Below are 22,132 nucleotides of genomic sequence, written 5' to 3'. Positions count from 1 at the left end.
TAATATAGTAATTTCCAAGCTTAGGTGCTTGCTCCCAGGGTCAGCATAGGCTAATCTTTTGAGACATAGGAAGAAAATACTAGAATTAAAAATTTTTAATTTTATAAAAATACTTATTTTGGGGATATGCTTACATGATATATAGGTCCTCAGAAATTTTGAGTTGATAAAGGTACAGAAATCAAAATTTGAATCTCCAAAGAACAAACAACTTTATTCTTTTAATAGTTTTGTTGCATTCCATATCACATAGTTTAATTTTAATCACTTTTTTCAGTGAACATTTTACAGCTGCTCTTTAATAATCTTAAAATTCTGTCCACATAGAATCCTTCAGTTCCCCAGACCAGTTAAACTGGAAGATCTGAGATCTAAGGCTAAAACTGCCTTTGGACAGTCTATGGATCTCCATTATACCAACAATGAGGTAAACATGTACAGTTTAACTTTCAATAGCTCTTATTTTGGAAAGTAGTATGTTCATTTAAGAGATTGTTTTAGGAATATTTATTTAGAAGTTGATAAGGATATGGTATGCTAGAGAAACAAAACACGTAAATTTGTAAATTTTAACTAACTGAACTGTGTGTTTTCCATTGTGGAAAGATTTAAAGACACTACTGTGCAAGTAATTGAATGAGAACATATTGAGGGAGGAAACATACATATTACTTAGAAGTTTGCTGCTTATTTATGTTTTATTTTCACTCTGTGTACTTTTTTTTTTTTTAATTATCCTCAAGTTAACATACAGTATAGTGTTGGCTTCAGGAGTAGTAGAATTCAGTGATTCATCTCTTACATATGACACCCAGTGCTTAATCCTGAAGAGTGCCTTCCTTAATGCCCCCATCACCCATTTAACCCACTCCTCCCAACGCTCAGTTTGTTCTCTGTATTTAAGTCTCTTATGGTTTGTGTCCCTCTCCTATTTTTATCTTCTTTTTCCTTCTCTTCCCCTATGTTCATTGTTAAATTTTCTCAAATTCCACAATGAGTGGAATAGCTATAAACATTGAGGTACATGTGCCCCCTCAAGTCAACATTTTTGTATCTTTTAGATAAATTCCTAGTAGTGCAATTGTTGGGTTGTAGGGTAGTTCTGTTTTTAATTTTTTGAGGAACCTCCACACTTTTCCAGAGTGGCTGTAACAATTTGCATTCCCACCAACAGTGCAATAGGGTTCCTCTTTCTCCACATCCTCGCCAACATTTGTTGTTTCCTGAGTTGTTAATTTTAGCCATTCTGACAGGTTTGAGGTGGTATCTCATTGTGGTTTTGGTTTGCCTTTTCCTGATGAAGAGCGATGTTGAGTATCTTTTCATGTGTCTGTTTGCCATCTGGATGTCTTCTTTGGAAAATGTGTACACTCTACTTTTTGATGAACTGTCTTTTTTTCTCATACTCTACATTTGGGTGTATAGACAATAGGGCTTTGGTAGTCAGACAGTTTAGCTAAAACTTTAAAGGATTATTTTCAAGTTGCTTAGGACATGATTAGATCATTATGTTTGTGTGTCAGTACATGTGGTTTTAAGGGCTTCATCTGGCACTGAGGAGTTCTATGTTCTGGACCACCCCCCTTTTTTTAATGTTTATTTATTTTTGAGAGAGAGAGACAGAGAGACAGAGCACAAGCAGGGGAAGGCAGAAAGAGAGGGAGACAAAGAATGTGAAGCAGGCTCCATCCAGGCTCTGAGCTGTCAGCACAGAGCCCGATGCAGGGCTCAAACCCGTGAACTGTGAGATCACGACCTGAGCCGAAGTTGGACACTTAACTGACTGAACCATCCAGGCGCCCCTGGAAAATCCCCCTTTGAACCTTCTTTTTTTTTTTTTTTTTAAATTTTTTTTTTTTTTTTTCAACGTTTTTTATTTATTTTTTTTGGGACAGAGAGAGACAGAGCATGAACGGGGCAGGGGCAGAGAGAGAGGGAGACACAGAATCGGAAACAGGCTCCAGGCTCCGAGCCATCAGCCCAGAGCCTGACGCGGGGCTCGAACTCACGGACCGCGAGATCGTGACCTGGCTGAAGTCGGACGCTCAACCGACTGCGCCACCCAGGCGCCCCCCTTTGAACCTTCTTAAAATTCAGATTGGATTAGATAATCCCTGAGGTTTCTTTAAGATCCTATGCAATCTCAAGATCTTGAATCTTAAAAATTTCAGGGACAATTTAATTGGTTAATTTGTTGTTTTCTCAGAAAATACTTGCTGAATTTGCCAGGCATAATGCCATGATTCATGAATTGCAGTGCTTCATGGAGTTTATAGGCTTGTGTTTGTGGTAGAAGCAGACAACTAAATAATGAGTTGTTCAAATATATTAAGTTCTCTGAAGGACAGGCATAAAATATCATGGAAAACAATGAAGGCAAGGGCAGGCAGTACCTGTTCTGTTTAGATGGTACTAAGGAAGAACTAAGGTGGTAATATTTAATTACTGTCACTTGAAGTATGAAAAGCCAAACTTGCAAAAAGTTTGAGGGCAAGAACATTCTTGGTAGAGAGCCATTGAGAAGCATACCTACAGAGATCCTAAGATGGAAAAGACTAGTTATGTTTCAGGAATAGGAAAGTGCTAGTGCGAATGGAGTAATGGTGGAGAGCTTACTAAAAATTAACTTGAGAGAACATGTAAAAGTGCTTTGCAAATGTTAAAACATTGAGCAAAAAAAAATATTTGAAAATACTAGATTTTCAAATGAGTCATTATTAATTTAAAACAAAAACTATGTTAATGTAGTTTGTCTAAAGAAACCACTTACAACTGAATGCAGAACATATTTTGAGAAAGCAAAAATCCATATTCAAACAAGTAGTATCCCTGAACAAAGTGATGAGTATCATACTATAGTAATACCTTAATATTTTATTTTTTAATAATTTTTGGGTTTTCATTTAGCCACGAACACCTCTTGTTGCCTGGCCCTGTCTTGGCACTTACTATTTCTCTTTGTGCCAGCCTGATTTCCACCTGCCAGTCTGAGGGCTTTTTAGAGGTACAGCCATAGGGTCTAGGCAGAAATACAGATAGGGGTACCAGGGGGTGATGGGAGAATGAGACTCAAGGATGGTGTGGGAGGTGGGGATAGGTAGGTTCCACTTAACAACAATGGTAACTTGCTGGATAACACATCCTTTATAGGCCCCTTTCCTGTCTTCCCCATTCCTCTGTACCAGTGTTTCCTGGTACATTTTCCCACATACAAAGGCTTGAACTTGAGTCTTTATTTCGTGGTATGATTTTAGGGGAATCCAGATATATCTTTGTTTTTGATTTTAGGGGAATCCTGATATACCTTTGTTTTTGTTTGAACTAAAATTGTATGATGGAAAGCTTTCAAATGCCAAGATACATTAAGTCTACAATATTGTCTTGGTCTAGCAGTCTAGTAGGTATATCAAGAAAAATGAGGTCAGTTTGACATAATTGGCTCATATTGTACCTGTTCTAGGTCCTAGAATTGCTGTTAAATCCCCCTGAGTTCTCCAATTTGTTTATATAATTTTTTCTAGAGTTTTCTTAAGGATTGACACCAAGCTAACCTGTAGTTTCAAGAACCTTTTCCCTTTTTCTAAAAGTTGGAAAATTTCTCCCATTTTCAGTTTCTTTTTCTCATGCTTTCTGAGGATTTCTGTGAGTGGTTCTGCCATTATATCTGGGTGGCCTCTTGGCAGGAATGTGGTAGAAGAGACATTAAGTAGGGTAAGATCACGTTGTTTAAAATTTCTCACAACTAAGAGATTCTTTTGAGACTGTGATTCTATGAGTTAACCATGTCCTGATTCACATCATGACAAACCCAATGCATGCCCCTCAATACTGAGGGTACTAGGGAAAAGCTTATAAGGTCTATTAGTTTTGTGGACGTATGGACAAGCAAAAAAGTCATTTATACTGCTTGTTATTCCAGTTCTATAGATATTTTTTTTCTAGTATAAATCCCTGTGTTCTAAAAGAACCATTATTCTGTAAACTTCTAGTTTGCCAGACTCAAAACAATGAGATTTAAGCTGTGATTGGTTGGCTCTGTTAGTTGGGCTCCTCTTTATCTAATAGTGTCAAGCATGTGTGTTGTCATATGTGTGTGTGTGTGTGTGTGTGTGTGTGTGTGTGTGTGTGTATTGCCACGGGAGATAGATGTGAAGGTGTGCAGGCAAGGAAAGTGGATTTTCTAAGATCTTTCTCTCTCTCTTTTTTAAGTGTTTATTTTGAGAAAGTGCTGTGGAGGGGCAGAAAGAGAGAGTAGAGAGAGAATCCCAAGCAGGCTGTGCACTGCCAGTGCAGAGCCTGATGAGGGGCTCGATCTTGAACAAACCATGAGATCATGATCTGAGTTGAAATCAAGAGGCGGAAGCTTAACCAGCTGAGCCACCCATGTGCCCCAGATCTTTCCCATTTTAGATGGTTAGAGGAAGAAAACCTTTCTATGGACTATTATCATGTGTCACTGTGCAAAGTCAGGCAAATAAATCACTTCTTTTAAATTTAGGTTCTATTGCATGGGCTTCAGGACCTAATTTTGAGTTTTTGGGAAGGATTTACATTAACCCACAACTGATGTATCAGTATTAAGACAGAGGGAAGTAGATTTCATGACTGAGGCTGAAATGAATTCACTAAGCAGGAAAACATTGTGTAATGTATTTAATATAATTTAGATAAGCTGGGATTTGTTATTAACTCTTAGTCCTCATTTTAAAATTGGTAATAGGTGACTTTAGAACATACAAGGGATCACATGAGAACCATAGGCAGTAGCCCAAGCTGCCAATATATATATATACTCCTCCACAATGCCCAGATTTCACATTAGTAAACTGAAGAACAACAAAATCATTTATGTTAATATTTTGTTATTGTGATTTAAACTAGTGTCTTTTCTCCCCAGAAGCAACAGTGTCTTGGAGAAGTAAGCGATCCAATTATCAATAAATGTATAGTAAAAGTAAATATTCAGGTTTTCCCCTCAAATGAAAAACTGGAAAAAAAAATCATCTTTGCTTTAAAATGTTTTCTAGTGCTTAAAATATAATTAAAAAGAATACAAAAGATAGGAACAAGATGTACCAATATGGTTCATAATCAATAGGAAAATAAAAGGATATTCTTTTTCATTTATGCTTATTCTGTGATACCAAACAGTTAATATTCTTTTTTTATTAGAAAAAAAAATTCTCATAGAGGAAAAAAATGCCTGGTTATAGTAGGTAAGTTGGAATAGTACAAAACTACTAAAGTAGCTACAAACAGATATTGGGAATATAATTTCAAGTACCTATTAAGTAAATTTAAGCGGATTGTACGGTGGAAATCACGTTAGTCTGGAATCCACATTATTTGTGTTTGGAAGCCTTTATTAAAACAATGGCTTTTTTCCATGAAGAAATCTGCAGAGAGTGCACACCATGTCAGCTTGTGGGTTTGGGTACAGATGATGCTTTTGCCATATGATATGCATTAAACAGTATTTACCAAGTAGTTGCCATGCATTCTCTGTGTCAGTTATTAGTGCCTCTGTCCTCAAGGCATTCATACTGTAGAGGACCCCAAACTAACTAGGCCTTTACATTTGAATGGTTTCTATACTGTACTTAATTAGAGCAAGGTAACAAGTGTGCAATAGGTTCATTTATTTTTATTCTGTCCTTTCAGTGAAATGGAATATACTTTGAAGATTATTGACAGTTGTCCTAAGCGATTAAGTTTACATTTTTTTTTAAATTTTTTTTTTTTAAACATTTATTTATTTTTGAGACAGAGAGAGACAGAGCATGAACGGGGGAGGGTCAGAGAGAGAGGGAGACACAGAATCGGAAGCAGGCTCCAGGCTCTGAGCCATCAGCCCAGAGCCCAACGCAGGGCTCGAACTCACGGACCGTGAGATCGTGACCTGAGCCGAAGTCGGCCGCTCAACCGACTGAGCCACCCAGGCGCCCCAGTTTACATTTTTTTAAAAAAAGAAAAGAGTATTTGATTTTCTTAAGGTGTGTGAATCATGCTTTCTCATAGACCTTTCAGAGGCTTTTTGTCCTTTATAATGTCTGATCCATAAGAGGATCCAATCTGCTAATGAAAGCAGATTTCCACATTTAGAGTTTACTATGGATGGCTGACCCATTTAGCTGATTTATTGCTGGTGTAGTCACCAGGATCAGAGGGAGCCCGAGGTGGACTGTAGATTGCAGGTACATTGTTAGTGGACCCTCCATGGCAGCTGCTACAGATGCTCATTGTATTTGGGATGGTGATACTCACTGTAGGTATGCAAATCTGGAGAATGCAAATCCGTGGTAGTATGACTATAGAGAAAAACCTGAGAGTTTCATCAATGCAGATGAAGGATAGTATTGTATGTAGTTTTTGTGTGTGCTCCTTAATGCTGTTTTGGGGTAAAGATACTATACATTTTGCAACATTATGGAAATATCCTAGAAAATTAATCTTTAACCTTTAAATATGTTTTTTAGAAGAATTTAATGATGATTAAAGCAAAAAAATTTTTTGTCCATATTCAGTCTTATGATTTTAGTGGTGGCAGGATGGGAAGAGTGAAACAATTTAGATACATCTATTCATTCAGAATTTCATTATACTGACAAAGAGCCAGGGTATTTTGAAATTTATAATTCCATAGTAATGAAGATGGTCCTGAAAGGACTTCACCCAGTGAGATGGTTGCATGATTCATTATGTTCCCTTCTGTTCAGTTGGTAATTCCATTAACTACCCAAGATGACTTGGACAAAGCTGTGGAGCTGCTGGATCGTAGTATTCATATGAAGAGCCTCAAGATATTACTTGTAATAAACGGAAGTACACAGGTACGCATCGAGACATCTTTCAGTAAGGATTATAGGATTTGTGCCTGTGAAATATGAAACATAGTTACATTCTATAATCATTGATATATTTTCAATATAATGAAATGATGTAAACTTACATAATGTAATTGCTATAGTTTTATATCCTTGCTCCTCAAAACCATGTAGCCAAAATTATAAGTAAGTATAATATACTGTACATATGGAACTAATAGAAGTACTGAGAACTTGGGAAAATTTATGCTGGAAATAAAGTTTCAAAGAATAGATTTGATAAGACCTACAAACAGTGTAGAATATCTAGGTTGTATTTGGTGGGGGGAAGGATTCTGTTTAAAGCCCCAAAAGGGGAAGAATAGTATTAATCATCCCCTTTCCTTATAGGCTGCTAATTTAGAACCATTGCCATCACTAGAAGATTTGGATAACACAGTATTTGGAGCAGAGAGAAAAAAACGGCTTTCTATAATAGGTAAGAATGATAGTGTCCGAACCATAAAATGGACAATTTCTCAGTTTCTTCTTCATCCTTTAATGTAGGCCAGCACCTAAACATAACCCTGATAAATAGCAGCCTGTCCCTGTACTCTGTAATTTTTCCCAGGTACCTGTGTTCTAGTTTCTTATGTCCCTTCAAAAGTTACATCAAGTGTTGTAAGATTAGCAATCTCAAGCTTAAATATTTTTTCTTTATATACTTAGGATATTTTAATATTTAACAAATTTAAATAAAACCTCTAGTTATTTTAATTATAAAAATAACGAGAGAGAAGAAATTAAAAGAAGTAATTCCAATATATTAAAATTAATGGATGGACTAAGTTCATAAGCCTTTTTCTAAGTTTTAGTTATTGCAGTACGATCAAATGCAGTGCTAAGAGTTTCCAGATTGTTTTTTTTTTTAGTATTCATTATTCATCATTAATAATAGACTATTAAAATTAAGCTTGTGGTACAAAGCAGAATGGATCCCGTGTGCTGTTTGAAGGAGGCCTATTAGAGAGGCAAGGGTGAGGCAGAGGTGCTCTGAACTCCCCAGTTCTGTGGATCTCCTTCAGGTAGCATAAAACATTAATAATCTGCATTTTTATATGATAAAAGCATTACATTGCTCAAAAACCACTGGTATAAATATATTTTAACAGGGCAGTGAATGTGACAACATGAAAACATATGTGAGGTATGGACTTGAAAGGGAAAAGTAGAGGAGGAAGTGAAACAGATGAATGGAGAGGGAGGAAGCAGGAGGGTGGGACAAAATGAGAGATATGGTTGGGACTCCAAGACTGGTAACAGAAAAGGATCGTTAATAACACAAGAAGAGATTAAATTGGCATATGGGCCAACCCCCATATATCCGTTAGTGATCTTTTGTTTTGGCCCCCCAGAAGAAGCTACTTAACTACTTCCTTCTAAGTATCTGTCTTACATAAGTCCTACTTTTGGTTTCAGAAATGCTGGAAATGTGAGCAGCAGCGATGATATACAAGCAAAATAGAAATTGTTTATCTTTATTCAGATATATTTTTATATGGTTTAGAATTTGGGTGAAGGAACATTAGGAATACCTGAATTCAGATTCCATCTCTCTAACTTGAGACCAATAATGTTCTTCTCATCTTTAAATCATGGGATTCTTGTGGCAATAGGTTGAGAAAACACTTTTAAAGAACATTTTGCTTTTCAAACTAGAAAACATGACTGTTATTAAACCTACATTTCTTTCTTCATTCCCTTTTCTTATCACATTACAGTATGTATCATTTTAAAGTAAAAATTGCCAGTCACTGTAGTTGCATTAGAACAAGCTGAATGCTCTACTTAAATTAACATTTTAAGTTCATTTTGAATTAAAACTCTACTGAGTACCTCAATCTTGTCCTCCTAGTAAATATTCTTATTTGAGTTCAGTGCTAGCATAAGAAGAAGCTGGAAATTATAATGTAGAAAATTGTTCGTTTTTATTGGTACCTCTTTAAACCTAGAATAGCTTTGATAGATATGACCACCATCTTTTTTCCTTATTTATTGATAATTATTCTCTTTAATTATTTTCATAAAAGATAGCTAGAGGAAAAACTACCTTTGGGATGAGTATATTCTAGTGTGGAGGTCTCAACCAAGAGTGTGTTGGCATACCCATTACCAATAAAAGTTAAGAAAAAAGGGTTTTCTTTGGGTATAAATACCCAGTAGTGGAATTACTGGGTCATATGGTAGTTCTGTTTTTAATTTTTTTGCTGGACCTCCATACTGTTTCCAAGGTATCAATTTACATTTCCACTGACAGTTGATGAGGGTTCCTTTTTCTCCACATCCTCATCAATACCTCTTGTTTCTTAGGTTGTTGATTTAGCCATTCTGACAGGTATAAGGTAGTATGTCATCATGGTTTGATTTTCATTTCCCTGGTCATGAGTGATGTTGAGCATCTTTTCAGTGTCTGCTGGTAAAATGAAATTCAAAGAAATTTGAAGAAAAGCTAATTCAAAACAATATATGCATCCCTGTGTTTATTATACTAGTATTTACAAAGCCAAGATATGGCTGCAACCTAAGTGTCCATGGATAGATAAAGGATAAAGAAGATGTGGATATGTATATATAGAGTGCTGTATTACTCAGCCACCAAAAAGAATGAGATCACGCCATTTGTGAGAACACAGTGGACCTAGAGGGTGTTATGTTAAGTGAAATAACTTAGAGAAAGATACCATATGATTTCATTTATATGTAGAATCTGAAAAGCAGAGCAAATGAATAAACAAAAAACCAGACTCTTAAATACAGAGAACAAACTGGTGATTGTCAGGGGATTGGGAGGGTGGCCAAATAGGTGAAGGGGATTAAGAGGCACAAACTTGCAGTTATAAAATAGATAAGTCATGGAGATGAAAAGCCCAGTATGGAGAATATAGTCAATAATATTGTAATAATATATGGTGACAGATACTGACTATACTTAGAGTGGTGAGCATGAGAACTGTCAGATCATTATGTTGTACACCTGAAACTGTTACAACATTGTGTGTCAAGTAGACTTTAATAAAAATAAATAAATAAAAAGAAAAATGAATTATCTAGTAAGGAGATGAAGAGACTTTCATAGCATTTTTTTCTTCCCTATCTCCTTTTAGTAATGAGTATATTGATCTTTTATAAACAAGAGTATATGGAAGGAGTAAAAATATTAGGGATAATGTCATTGTACCTATTACAAAGCCTAAATAACCCTTGGCTCAAAGTTCAGTTGCTGATTATTTTAGAGTCAAGCAGAGAGTTATCTGTTCTGTTCAAATCTTTTGGTAATCACTTTGTTCTTTTTCTCCCTATCTCCTTGCTCACAAATGCTAGCATATACTTACAGTGACCCCTTTTTATAAGGCAAAGCCTTTTGCTTTCAATCTGACCAAAACTTAAATGCCCACATGACCTCCCCATATCTTTTTTTTTAATAGTTTAATTTCAGAATATTTGGAGGAAAAGAGAGCTGTGTTAATAAACATAGCATTATTTCTATAAAACCAGGTAAAAATAAAATGGATTATTGTCTCATAAGAAATGATATATTAGATTTTCTGCTTTTCTGAATTATGAAGAAATTTAAATGCCAGGAATATGGCTTGTGATAAAACCTAATTTTAAAGTACCTGAGAATAAAATTCAGGATTCTAATTTGAAAATAATATGGCCTAAGTGACTTAAGAAGTAATCTCACTTTAGGGTTTTAAAAATTAAGGAGAGGGAATGGAAAGAACATTATGGAACCAGATGTGCCTAGCACATACTCAGTGTGAATAATTTTATCATTACAACACCCTTGCAGAGGAGGGATTTTGTCTTTTTTTTTTTTTCTTTGTTTACCTTAAGTGCTGGCTTTATTCAGTTCTTTAACCTATTTTTAAAATTCAAGTATAATTAACATTCAGCAGTTCTCTGTGTTTCTTAGTGCTCATGAAGATAAGTGTACTCTTGACCCTCTTCACCTATTTCACCCATCCCTCTGCCCACCTCCCCTATGGCAACCACCAGTCTGTTCCCTAAGAGAGGAGGGATTTAGTCTTATGTTGACAGATGAGGAACCAGGTTTGTGGGGGTTGGATAATTTTACCAAAGACAATACAGTTGGTAAATAACTAGAACTGAGATTTTAAACTGAGGTATAAAGTCCACATTCTTTCCACGACATTATGATGCCTTCCATAAGTTATGTTAAAGGGTAACATATATCTAGGTACAAGTGACCCTTGGAAGTTCAGAAGCAATGGCATCTAAAAATCTTTATTATCAGCCCCATAGCGCAGTTGTCAGCAGTTAGAAGAACATACCATCTAATAAGAATAAATGAATATTACAGTGAGGTTAATAATTATAATAGGGTGGGAGTTTAGAAAGGTATAAAACATTTGAAGATTTATAGAAATGAATGTTCTTGTAAGTTTTAAAAACTGGATTTCAGTAGTTACTGAAATCCTGTATTTATATTTAATTGAAACAAAAATTAGTTCCCAGTTGATATTTATAAAATCATGTAACTTTTTTTCCTTTGAGGTCCCACTAGTAGGGATAGAAGCTCCCCTCCCCCAGGATACATTCCAGATGAATTACACCAGGTTGCCCGGAATGGGTCATTCACCAGTATCAACAGTGAAGGAGAATTCATTCCAGAGAGCATGGACCAAGTAAGCAAAAGTTGGATGTGGTTTGTCATTTCACTTAAAGGGATGTTGTCAGGATTTGTGTGGTTTGGCAGGTATCGTGTGTGTGTGTGTGTGTGTGTGTGTGTGTGTGTGTGTGTGTGTGAGAAAGAGAGAGAGAGAGACAGAGAGAGAGGGAGAGACAGAGAGGGAGGGAGAGACCTCTTCTCCCATGTCTTCCTTAAGTGAACAAAATAGTAAAAGAATATAGGATAATGCCCACTAACTTACATGTGCCTGTGTGCATTCATGTATAAACAAAGCTGGAATAAAGCTGGTTTTCTTATTTTGCCCATCCATAAATAAATGAATGCATTTGTTTGTAATCCTGGGATTGACATTCAGATTTTTAATTAACATTTGAAAGATATAGTGAAGGGTGCCTGGGTGGCTCAGTTAGTTAAGTGTCTGACTTCCAGCTCAGGTCACAATCTCACAGTTCATGAGTTCAAACCCTGTGTCAGGCTCTGTGCTGACAGCTCAGAGCCTGGATGGAGCCTGTTTCAGATTCTGTGTCTCCTTTTCTCTCTGTTCCTCCCCTGCTCATGCTCTGTCTCTCTCAAAAATAAACATAAAAAAAATTTAAAAAGAAGAAAAGAAAGATATAGTGAAACTAAAGATATTTAACTTTGTGAAGCTGAGGTTTGTCAACTTTTTAAAACATTGTAAATGTTTTAATAATGTAGCAGCCACAATGTCATTATTCTCAATTTGAGTGGGGCTTTAGTCAGTGTTCAGTAAGCAAAATTATGTGAAATCTTTTAGCTTTTTTATTTATTTAGCTAATAATCTTATAGAGAAAATATTTTTCCCTTAGGATATTTTGAAGTTGTAGCCTACCTACAAGGGACCACTACATTTAAAATATTAAAAAATTAGTAACTCTGGGGAGAGGTGACTGCTGTTGGATATGGGGTCTTCTTGTGGGTACTGAAAGTGTTCTGCGACAGTGGTGAGGGTTGCACAACTCTCAGTATACTGAAAACCATTAAATTGTACACTTTTAATAGGTGAATTTTATGTTACATGAATTATATCTCAATAAAACTGTTTAAAAACCCAGTAACTTCTGGTTGTACACATTGAATCATGGAGGAACTCTTTATTTTTCTAGATGCTGGACCCATTGTCTTTAAGCAGCCCTGAAAATTCTGGCTCTGGAAGTTGTCCATCACTTGATAGTCCTCTGGATGGGTAATATGGATTGTAGTTTTTATTTTTTAATGTATGTGGGTACATATGCATATATATAGCATGTCAGAGGAATGTAATTGATACTCGTCCATACTTAGGCCAAATGAATTTTTTCAGTTTGAACAAATCCCTTAACCTCATGGGGCTCAGTATCTTTATTGGGTAAAATGATACCTGATTATAATATTATCAGTATTTCTGCTTGCCAAAACTGTGTTTGAAGCTAAATGCAAACTTAGAATGTACATTTACTTACAAAACTATGTTGGTGAAACTTCTATCAAATTTCTCATTAATACCTTTGGTTTTGGAGGTTTCTTGAGTTGTTTTCATCTGTTTAGGATTATGTTCATTCTGGCACCAGGTTATAGATAACTTACTTTTTTGGTAATTGTGGCCCAGAATGTTGGCTGTCATTTAAAATTTAAGTAGTGTACATTTCTTTTGTGTGAAATGGCTGTTCAGAAATATAAGCTGGGTGAAGTTGCAACTGTGGATTTTTAGTTACAAGTGCTCCTTCTCTTCTGGTCTCAATAAGAGTGTTCATATGTAGCAGGCAAAGTCATCCTGTAGCACACAGTCTGTAAAATCTTTACCTATTTGATCTCCTCTGGGATTTCTTTTTAGAAGCAAATTCTGAAAATAATAATGAATACTGTATGGAAATACACATTTAATTTTCTTTTACCTGTATAAATAAAACCTTTGTGCCCATGTCTACCTCAAGATAGATATCTGAAATATTTAAGAAATTCAGGAAAATAGTAATGTGGAAGCTATATATTGAGCATTTAATATTTGAAAGACACTGTCCTAAGCAATATATGTACACACCATTGATGGGTTGGAAATTATCTCATTTTTATAGATGTGGAAAATCTCAGAAAGGTGATTTGCCAAGATTGCAATTGCTGATTAAATGGTAGAGCTACGATTAAAACACAGGTGTTTGCCAACATCTGTAATTCCAAAACTTACCATTTTTACTGCCATACCCTATAGGTTAATATATTTTTTAAATTTTTTTATGTTTATTTATTTCTGAGACAGAGACAGAGCATGAATGGGGGAGGGGCAGAGAGAGAGAGAGAGAGAGAGAGAGAGAGAGAGAGAGAGAGAGAATCCGAAGTAGGCTCCAGGCTCTGAGCTGTCAGCACAGAGCCTGATGCGGGGCTCAAACTCACAAACCATGAGATCATGACCTGAGCTGAAGTTGGTCGCTCAACTGACTGAGCCACCCAGGCTCCCCTATCGGTTAATTTTTAAAGCTAGGCTTTTGCCTCCCTGCACCAAGTAAGTGTTTAAAAAGAAGTCTCTCTTTTTCAGTTATGTTGACATTTCAGAGTGAGCTCCTTTATTCATACATTTATATATATATATATATATATATATATATATACACACCTCATATATATGTATAATTTGCACACATACTTACAGATACTGATATTGCATAAAGATATTTTAAATGTCTTATTTACATACTTTCTCTTCATTTAACATGACATTTTCTGTTTTTAGAGAGAGCTATCCAAAATCACGAATGCCTAGGGCACAGAGCTACCCAGATAATCATCAGGAATTTTCAGGTTAGACTCTCCGTATTCTAAATGTTTAAATATTTGTGTCATTAAACAATGCTTTGGCTGGGAGGGAGAGGGGAGTTGTTTTTTTTTTAAATGAATAAAAATGTGTAAATGTGTTTTTTATTATTAGAGATATTTGACTTTTTTATAACACATAACTTTCTTATGTCTCAATAGACTATGACAACCCTATCTTTGAGAAATTTGGAAAAGGAGGCACATACCCAAGAAGGTATCATGTTTCATATCACCATCAAGACTATAATGATGGTAAGCTTCTGTAACTAGACTACAAGAACAGCTTGTTAAAAATCTCAAAAATAATCAAAATCAAAATCACATTTTTAAAATCTCATATTTAAACCATTAGAGATAATTTTTTTCCTGAATCACTTAGTTTTTCTGCTTAAAACCATTTTTGAAGGGCACCTGGGTGACTCAGTTGAGCAGCTGACTGGCTCAGGTCACGATCTCATGGTTCATGAGTTTGAGCCCCGCCTCAGGCTCTGTGCTGACAGCTCAGAGCCTAGAGACTGGATCCTGCTTTGGATTCTGTGTCTCCCTCTGTCTCTGCCCCTCCCCCATTCTGTCTCTCTGTCTCTCTGTCTCTCTGTCTCTCTTTCTCTGTCTCTCTCAAAATAAACATTAAAAAAACCCAATTTTTGGTTTTTTCCCCCCAATATATGAAATTTATTGTCAAATTGGTTTCCATACAACACCCAGTGCTCATCCCAAAAGGTGCCCTCCTCAATACCCATCACCCACCCTCCCCTCCCTCCCACCCCCCCATCAACAAAAAAACCCCAATTTTTGAAAGAAATTAGGTAACTAAAACAATAACAGGTTTATGCCAGCTTACCACATAGTACTTATCTTTCCCTTAAAAGAAAAACTGTAATTAAAAAATGATATTGGGGGTGCCTGGGTGGCTCAGTTGGTTAAGCGTCCGACTCTCTTAGTTTCGGCTCAGGTCATGATCTCATGGTTTGTGGGATCAAGCCCTGTGTCAGGCTGCATGCTGACAGCACAGAGCCTGCTTGGGATTGTCTCTCCCTCTCTCTGCCCCTCCCCCACTCATACATGCACACATACTATGTCAAAATAAATAAACTTAAAAAAAATTGATATTAACTAGAAAATTATTCCTCGATGATGGAATTCATACTTGCATTGTCCTTTTCAAAGAAAAAAAAATACTACTTCTAAATTTTCTAACTTTTGTTCTTATAATTGGAAATGAGAATAAAGTACATTTTTTTTCTTTTTATCCAGAAATGAGAGAGTGCAGTGATTTTATGAATGTGGGGGGGATGTGTTTTTACAAAAGACATTGAATTTGTATTCAGATCCTGTTTTTGCCCCACTTTTCTCATTTCTGCTTTTTTCCCCCCCTTTTCTCTTGATTTTCATTTTTTACTTAATGATTCATTGTTGAAAAGGCTATTTCCTTGAACTTAAAAAAAAATACTACTCTTAAGTTTCAAACATGTAAACAAGGGGCACCTGGGTGGCTCAGTCAGTTAAGCATCTGACTTCAGCTGAGGTCATGATCTCCCAGTTCATGGGTTCGAGCTCCACATTGGGCTCTGTGCTGACTGCTTAGAGCCTTCAGAGCCTGGAGTCTGCTTTGGATTCTGTGTCTCCCTCTCTCTCTGCCCCTCCCCTGCTTGTGCTCACTCTCTCTCTCTCTCTCTCTCTCTCTCTCCCCCAAAAATAAACATTAAAAACAAAAGTTAAAAATGTAATCAAATAATCATTGCTATTTTAGTTTCTTAGCCTACTCACAGGACAGACTTCTATTCCTCATGTTACAAATTTTAAATACTTTGAATTACAGCATATGAATAAAAGTTGTAAGGTAATCCTGTTTTGATTTTGTAGGTCGTAAAACTTTTCCAAGAGCTAGAAGGACCCAGGGGACCAGCTTCCGGTCTCCTGTGAGTTTCAGTCCTACTGATCACTCTTTAAGCACTAGTAGTGGAAGCAGTATCTTTACCCCAGAATATGATGATAGTCGAGTAAGAAGAAGGGGAAGTGACATAGACAATCCTACTTTGACTGTAATGGACATCAGCCCACCCAGCCGTTGTAAGTAAAAGAAATTGGCACAGTGAATGTTTAGCAGAACCTTTGCAGAACTTTACAATATTAAAAGGAATAAATACCAAACGAGTCCTCAGGGTGAGACCCAACTTCCCAAAAAAAGGTAAAAAGGGTGTTTCTAAAAGTGGTTGGAATATAAGGTGTAACTACAGTGTTACTGCTAATTACTTTAGTTGATTCTTTCCTTCTCTCTAGTTAGTAAGATTGTTACCAGTCTGTCATTTATTCGTTCATTCCACATATCCTTGTTGAGTACCCAACTGAGATTCCAAATATGATCTCTAAAATGTAGTCTAATGGGGAGAATGTTGTGTGGAGAAATGATTATTGTATAGTACTTAATCTAGATCTTGAATGTGAGTAGGAATTCACTAGCTCGGAAGGTGATATGTGTAGGAGGTCATGGCATGCTCTGAGAATGGGGAATAGTTCATTTTTGGCTAAAGTGAAGGGTATCTTACTTGAAACAGTAGGAAAAGGACTAGAATGGTAACCAAGGCCAGATTGTGGAATATTTGGACTTTATCACATAAGCAGTGCATACCAAGATTTGTGCTCAAAGGTATTTATTACAGCAGCATTTGAATATTTCACATTCATCCCTTTTGTTCTAGTGTTGTCATATTTTACTTTTACATCTGTGACTTTACACTACATTGTTGCTATTTGTCCTTTAGACAGCTATTGTTTTTGAATTGATAAAAAATAAGAGAAGAATATCTTTCATATATCCATCACTTTATTTCTGTAAATCCAGGATTTTGTAGACTGTAGGTTATATAGATTCCAGATTCTGTTGGATATCACATTCCTTCTGCCTGAAGAATTGCTTTAAACCATTCTTGTAATGTAAGTCTGCTGGCAATGAATTCTTTCAGAGTTTGTTTGAAAAAGGTCTTTTCTCTCCTTTATTTCTGATATATATATACACATATACATATATATGTATGTATATATATGTATATACATATGTATATACATATATATGTATATGTATATACATATGTATATATATATGTGTATATATATATGTATATATATATGTATATGTATATATATGTATATGTATATATATATGTATATGTATATATATACATATATATATGTATATATATATTTCTTTTTTTTTTTTTTTTTTGATACAGGATGCTGGGCAGTTTTTTTCCTTTTAGCACTTTAAAGCTATTTTTTTCCATTGTCTTCTGACTTGTATACTTATTGAAGGAAGGTCTGCTGTCCTTCTTATCTTTAATCTTCTGTAGTATTCCCACCCTTGCTCCTGCTCCAGCTGCTTGCTGCTCTCAGGATTTTCTCTTGTTAGAATGAGAGTGATACTCTCTCCAGCTTTCTACATCGTAAGCAGGTGGAAGACTAATTACAAATATTGCTGCAATAAAGCTTAGGAATGGTGCATTTGACAGTCCACAGTACCTTAGATTGAGTGAAAGATACTATTATATTTTTAATTGAGGGAAAAATAATCTGTTTGGAAAACATAAGGCATGGGGATATATGAACCTTGTTTGGGTTTACAATCTTAGAAAATTGAGGAGAAAAATTTTCAAAGATGATCATTATGAATTTGGATGATAATGATTTTCCCTTATATCCACACATACTCAATTAAGGATGTCACTAATGCAGTTTACTCATTTAGTCCTTAACCATTTGTGTGCCATCTGGGTATTCCATTTTAAGAAAATATTCTTTTTTAGCACCTCGTGCTCCAACCAACTGGAGATTGGGCAAACTTCTTGGCCAGGGAGCATTTGGCAGGGTCTACCTCTGTTATGATGTCGATACAGGAAGAGAATTGGCTGTTAAGCAAGTTCAGTTTGACCCTGATAGCCCTGAGACCAGCAAGGTAAGAATCACTGCAAGCTACTTTGTCACATTTATAAGAAGCATTTTTACTAAATAAATGTAACGCAATAGAATATTTTGTTTTCCCTTAATACAAATTATTTGTGAAACAAATCAATAATTTATCTGCTTTGTAGTGTGAATTTTTTTTCTCTTTAGTACTCAGTTATATTCCCGATCAGATTTAGTGTTGCTTTAGTATACCTTCAAGGTCTATTACTGTTTAGAGACTTTAAAATGTTTATTCCTTGGGAAGTAAAATTTCAGAATGAAATCACCTTGATGGTCCATGAAGTTTGAATGTTTTGCTTTCACTAGCAATGCTGTAAAGACTTAACAGTGAGTTTTGTCTTTCAGGAAGTAAATGCACTTGAGTGTGAAATTCAGTTGTTGAAAAACTTGCTGCATGAGCGAATTGTTCAGTATTATGGCTGTTTGAGGGATCCCCAGGAAAAAACCCTTTCCATATTTATGGAATATATGCCAGGGGTAAGTTAGTACGTGTTTTGAAAATAAACATATTCTCTTTCAAGTCTTCAATGAGGAAAGAAAAACTAAAACTTTGATTATAATATGTTAAACTACTTTAGAAAATTTTGAAAGTTTTAAATTATTGCTGGGTAATGTAATTTTATTTTGTTTTCATTTATTAACTCATTTTTTTAGACAGTGTTGAGGTATACTAAAATAGGTTTACATACCATAGCAGTCCACACTCAGATTTCCCTAAATGATCTTAAAATAACCATAATAGCTGGTTTATACAAACCAGGATCCAGCCCAGGACTGCACATTACATTGAACTGTTATGCCCCTTACTTCTTTTTTAATCTAGAACATTTTTACATGGCATAGGTTTGACAAAGAGACTAGGTGCTCTGTTGACAGTCTCACCTCCTAGATTTCTCTAATTGCATCCGCATAGTGGTGTTTAATTTGTTCCTTTATCTTCTTATTTCCTGTAAGTTAGATTTAATATCTAAATTAGGTTTAAGATGTGGCATTTTTTATTAGAATGCATCATAGATGATACTGTGCATTTCATGTTGCATCCCATTAGGAGACCTACAATTTCTGGTTGTTCCTCTATTAATGGTGCTAAGATTGAGTGTTAGATTAGGATGATTGACATCCATATTTCTCTGGTGTAAGATTTTGTTTATTCCTGAAGACCAGAAAGTAACCTGAGCTATTAGCAATGGCGCATAAGAATATCCAGTTCCTGGGGTGCCTGGGTGGTTCAGTCAGTTGACTGTCCAACTCTTGGTTTCAGCTCAGGTCATGATCTCACAATTGGTGAGTGCAAGTCTCATGTAGGGCTCCTCAGTGCCTGTGCAGAGCCTGCTTGGGGATTCTATCTCTCTCTCCCTTTCTCTGTCCCTACCCCACTCGTGCTCATGTGCTCTCTCAAGATAAATAAACTAAAAAATAAAAATAAAAATAACATCCAGTTCCTTTTCAGTCATCTACCTAATGTTTTTAACATGGATTGGTAATCATTGCCTGAGTCAGTAGTTTCAATAGAAATTGCAAAATGTGACTTGCAAACTGTTATTCCTTGTATGTAATTTTTAATATTTGTAGGGTTGTAGGGCACATTTTAATATTAATGTTTTTCAAGATGGTGGTACATTTACTCTTTTAAAAATACATGCATTCAGGGCGCCTGGGTGGCTCAGTTAGTTCAGCGTCTGACTTTGGCTCAGGTAATGATCTCAGAGTTCATGGGTTTGAGCCCCGTGTTGGGCTCTGGGCTGACAGCTCAGAGCCTGGAACCTGCTTTGGATTCTGTATCTCCTTCTCTCTTTGCCCCTCCCCTGCTTGTGTTCTGTCTCTGTCTCTCTCAAAAATGAATAAACATTTAAAAAGTTTTTTTAAACACATGCTTTCGTGTACTTTAACAGGTAATATATATTAGGAAAAACATTTGATTTATGGGTCTCTAAGTGGATTGTTTATTAAAAGTGTATATGTTTAATGTACAAATTTACAGTTTGAGCTTATGGATCAGTAAAACTGTTGACCAGTATCTGATAGTAATGGTTTTAATCATCCTGTTTCACAAGAGCAGCAGTAAACTTTACTTTCTTATCATCATGAATAATTGTTTATAGAGACACTGTTGTTACTCATTGCTACTTTGTATTTTCAAAGATTCTGTTGATAGTATAAATTAGTTGGGTTTTTTTTTTAGTTCCTTTGGAAAACAAATTGGTGGGATGTATTTAAATGCCATAGAAATCTTCAGGACTTTGAAGACTTTTGGACTGGTAATTTCACAGAAATTCATTCTACAGAAGTAATCCAAAAGAAGGAAAAAGTTGTGTATATTTATTTTAGTATTGTCTGTGATGGAAAATGAGTGCCCACGGTAGAATTAAATTACGATGGTGCTGTCAAGAGAATATGTTAAAATTGTGAAGGCTATGTTGCAAAGTTGGAGGAAGTACTTACAGTAAGAGAGAAAAAGAATATAAAATACTTTTTAATAATGATGATGGTGTTTTAAAAGTACCTCTATTTGGACAAGGATAGGAGAAACTTAAAAAATGAAAATGTGTCATGTTGGAATTGTGATAGATTTTTCTCTTTTATTCACATTTCGATTGCTGTTTGTATAATAAGTATTTAAATTGGAAATAGAAAATAATTCTGAATAAGCATGAATAGAGGTCCTGATTGTTGAAGATAAGATTAAATGGTTGGGGCTCTTGGGTGGCTCAGCTGGTTGAGCGTCCGACTCTTGATTTCGGCTTAGGTCATGATCTTATGGTTCCTGAGCTTGAGCTCCAAGTCCGGCTCTGCACGACAGTGCAGACTTTCTGCCCCTCCCCCACACATGTGTTTGTGAGCACTCTCTCAGAATAGATAAACTTTAAATTAACCATTTAATTGGCTGGGACTGATTTACATCGCAAGTGGAGACAGGTGATCCTTATATGTTTAGCAATCTTAAGACTAAACCAGGACCATTCAGGAAGAGGTGTTAGATTCTGCTTCTCATTAACTTCACTTGGTTTTGTAAGGGCAGCTGTCTCTTCAAAGTATAGGTTGTCAGTGAAATCATGTTACCAAATTAATCATAGTTCATCAGCAATCTTGAATGAATTACACATATGCCAAGCCCATGGCATATAATGGGCTGGACATATATGATTTTATTAGACTTAACTGAATCTCCAAGTTTGTGAAAGATGCTATATAATTCTCTCATTAAATTTGCCATGATGATCTCTTTGTGTCCTCAATTCACACTTTGCCAAGATTGTCATCCCATTTTTCAGTTTTCCCAAATGTAGCCTTCTGTTTCTTAGTTGATCTAGAACTGCTTTTGGAATAGAACCATAACTTTATTCTCAGTATCTGGACTAGCAGCTAGCAGTTGATTTCTCTGTTACACACACATGCGTGCACACACACACACACACACACACACACACAGTTTTTAACTCACAGTACTTTGCAACTCATTCCACTTGTACACATCGAAGAAGATAACTGTGTTTTTGGTACACAGGAGTAAATAGACTACACTGATGGAGCTGTTAGCAGCTATAAGCTACTGGCCCAGCTGCCCAAGGCCCGGAAGAGCCTTAAGTCCGTCACTTGTTTGCAGCCTACAAGTAATTTGGGGGCTTATTATTTGGACAGCTCAGTTCTAGCTATGTTATTTTGGGTATTACTACAAGTAGAGACACAATAAGTAGACTGAACAAAAAGCCACGTTGACTTGTAGGTATAGGTACTTGGCTGCCTAAGGCTTTCCACAAATGTGTTTGCAAATTTGGGTCAGCAGAATTGCATCTTGCGGTCCCCCCAGATGTTGTTGATGAATAGTGGAAACAAGCAAATGGTTAAA

At 35.9% G+C, this 22,132-nt stretch overlaps 1 protein-coding gene across 1 annotated transcript in view; it reads left to right on the top strand.

Annotated features, from left to right (window-relative positions):
* The window catches only part of MAP3K2 (mitogen-activated protein kinase kinase kinase 2), a 100,333-nt gene that overhangs the window by 60,549 nt on the left and 17,652 nt on the right, over positions 1-22,132 (top strand). The window contains exons 5-14 of the mRNA XM_058715625.1: positions 328-427; positions 6,717-6,830; positions 7,215-7,302; positions 11,382-11,512; positions 12,642-12,721; positions 14,243-14,310; positions 14,485-14,577; positions 16,189-16,395; positions 18,126-18,274; positions 18,631-18,762. Of these exons, the coding sequence (XP_058571608.1) occupies positions 328-427; positions 6,717-6,830; positions 7,215-7,302; positions 11,382-11,512; positions 12,642-12,721; positions 14,243-14,310; positions 14,485-14,577; positions 16,189-16,395; positions 18,126-18,274; positions 18,631-18,762 (1,162 nt within the window). The remainder of the gene's footprint in view (positions 1-327; positions 428-6,716; positions 6,831-7,214; positions 7,303-11,381; positions 11,513-12,641; positions 12,722-14,242; positions 14,311-14,484; positions 14,578-16,188; positions 16,396-18,125; positions 18,275-18,630; positions 18,763-22,132) is intronic.

The sequence above is a fragment of the Neofelis nebulosa genome, chromosome 2, assembly GCF_028018385.1.
Source record: "Neofelis nebulosa isolate mNeoNeb1 chromosome 2, mNeoNeb1.pri, whole genome shotgun sequence".
NCBI classification, from domain to species: Eukaryota; Metazoa; Chordata; class Mammalia; order Carnivora; family Felidae; genus Neofelis; species Neofelis nebulosa.
The sequence above is the reverse complement of the archived record's forward strand: the minus strand, read 5'-3'. Positions and strand labels throughout refer to the sequence as shown.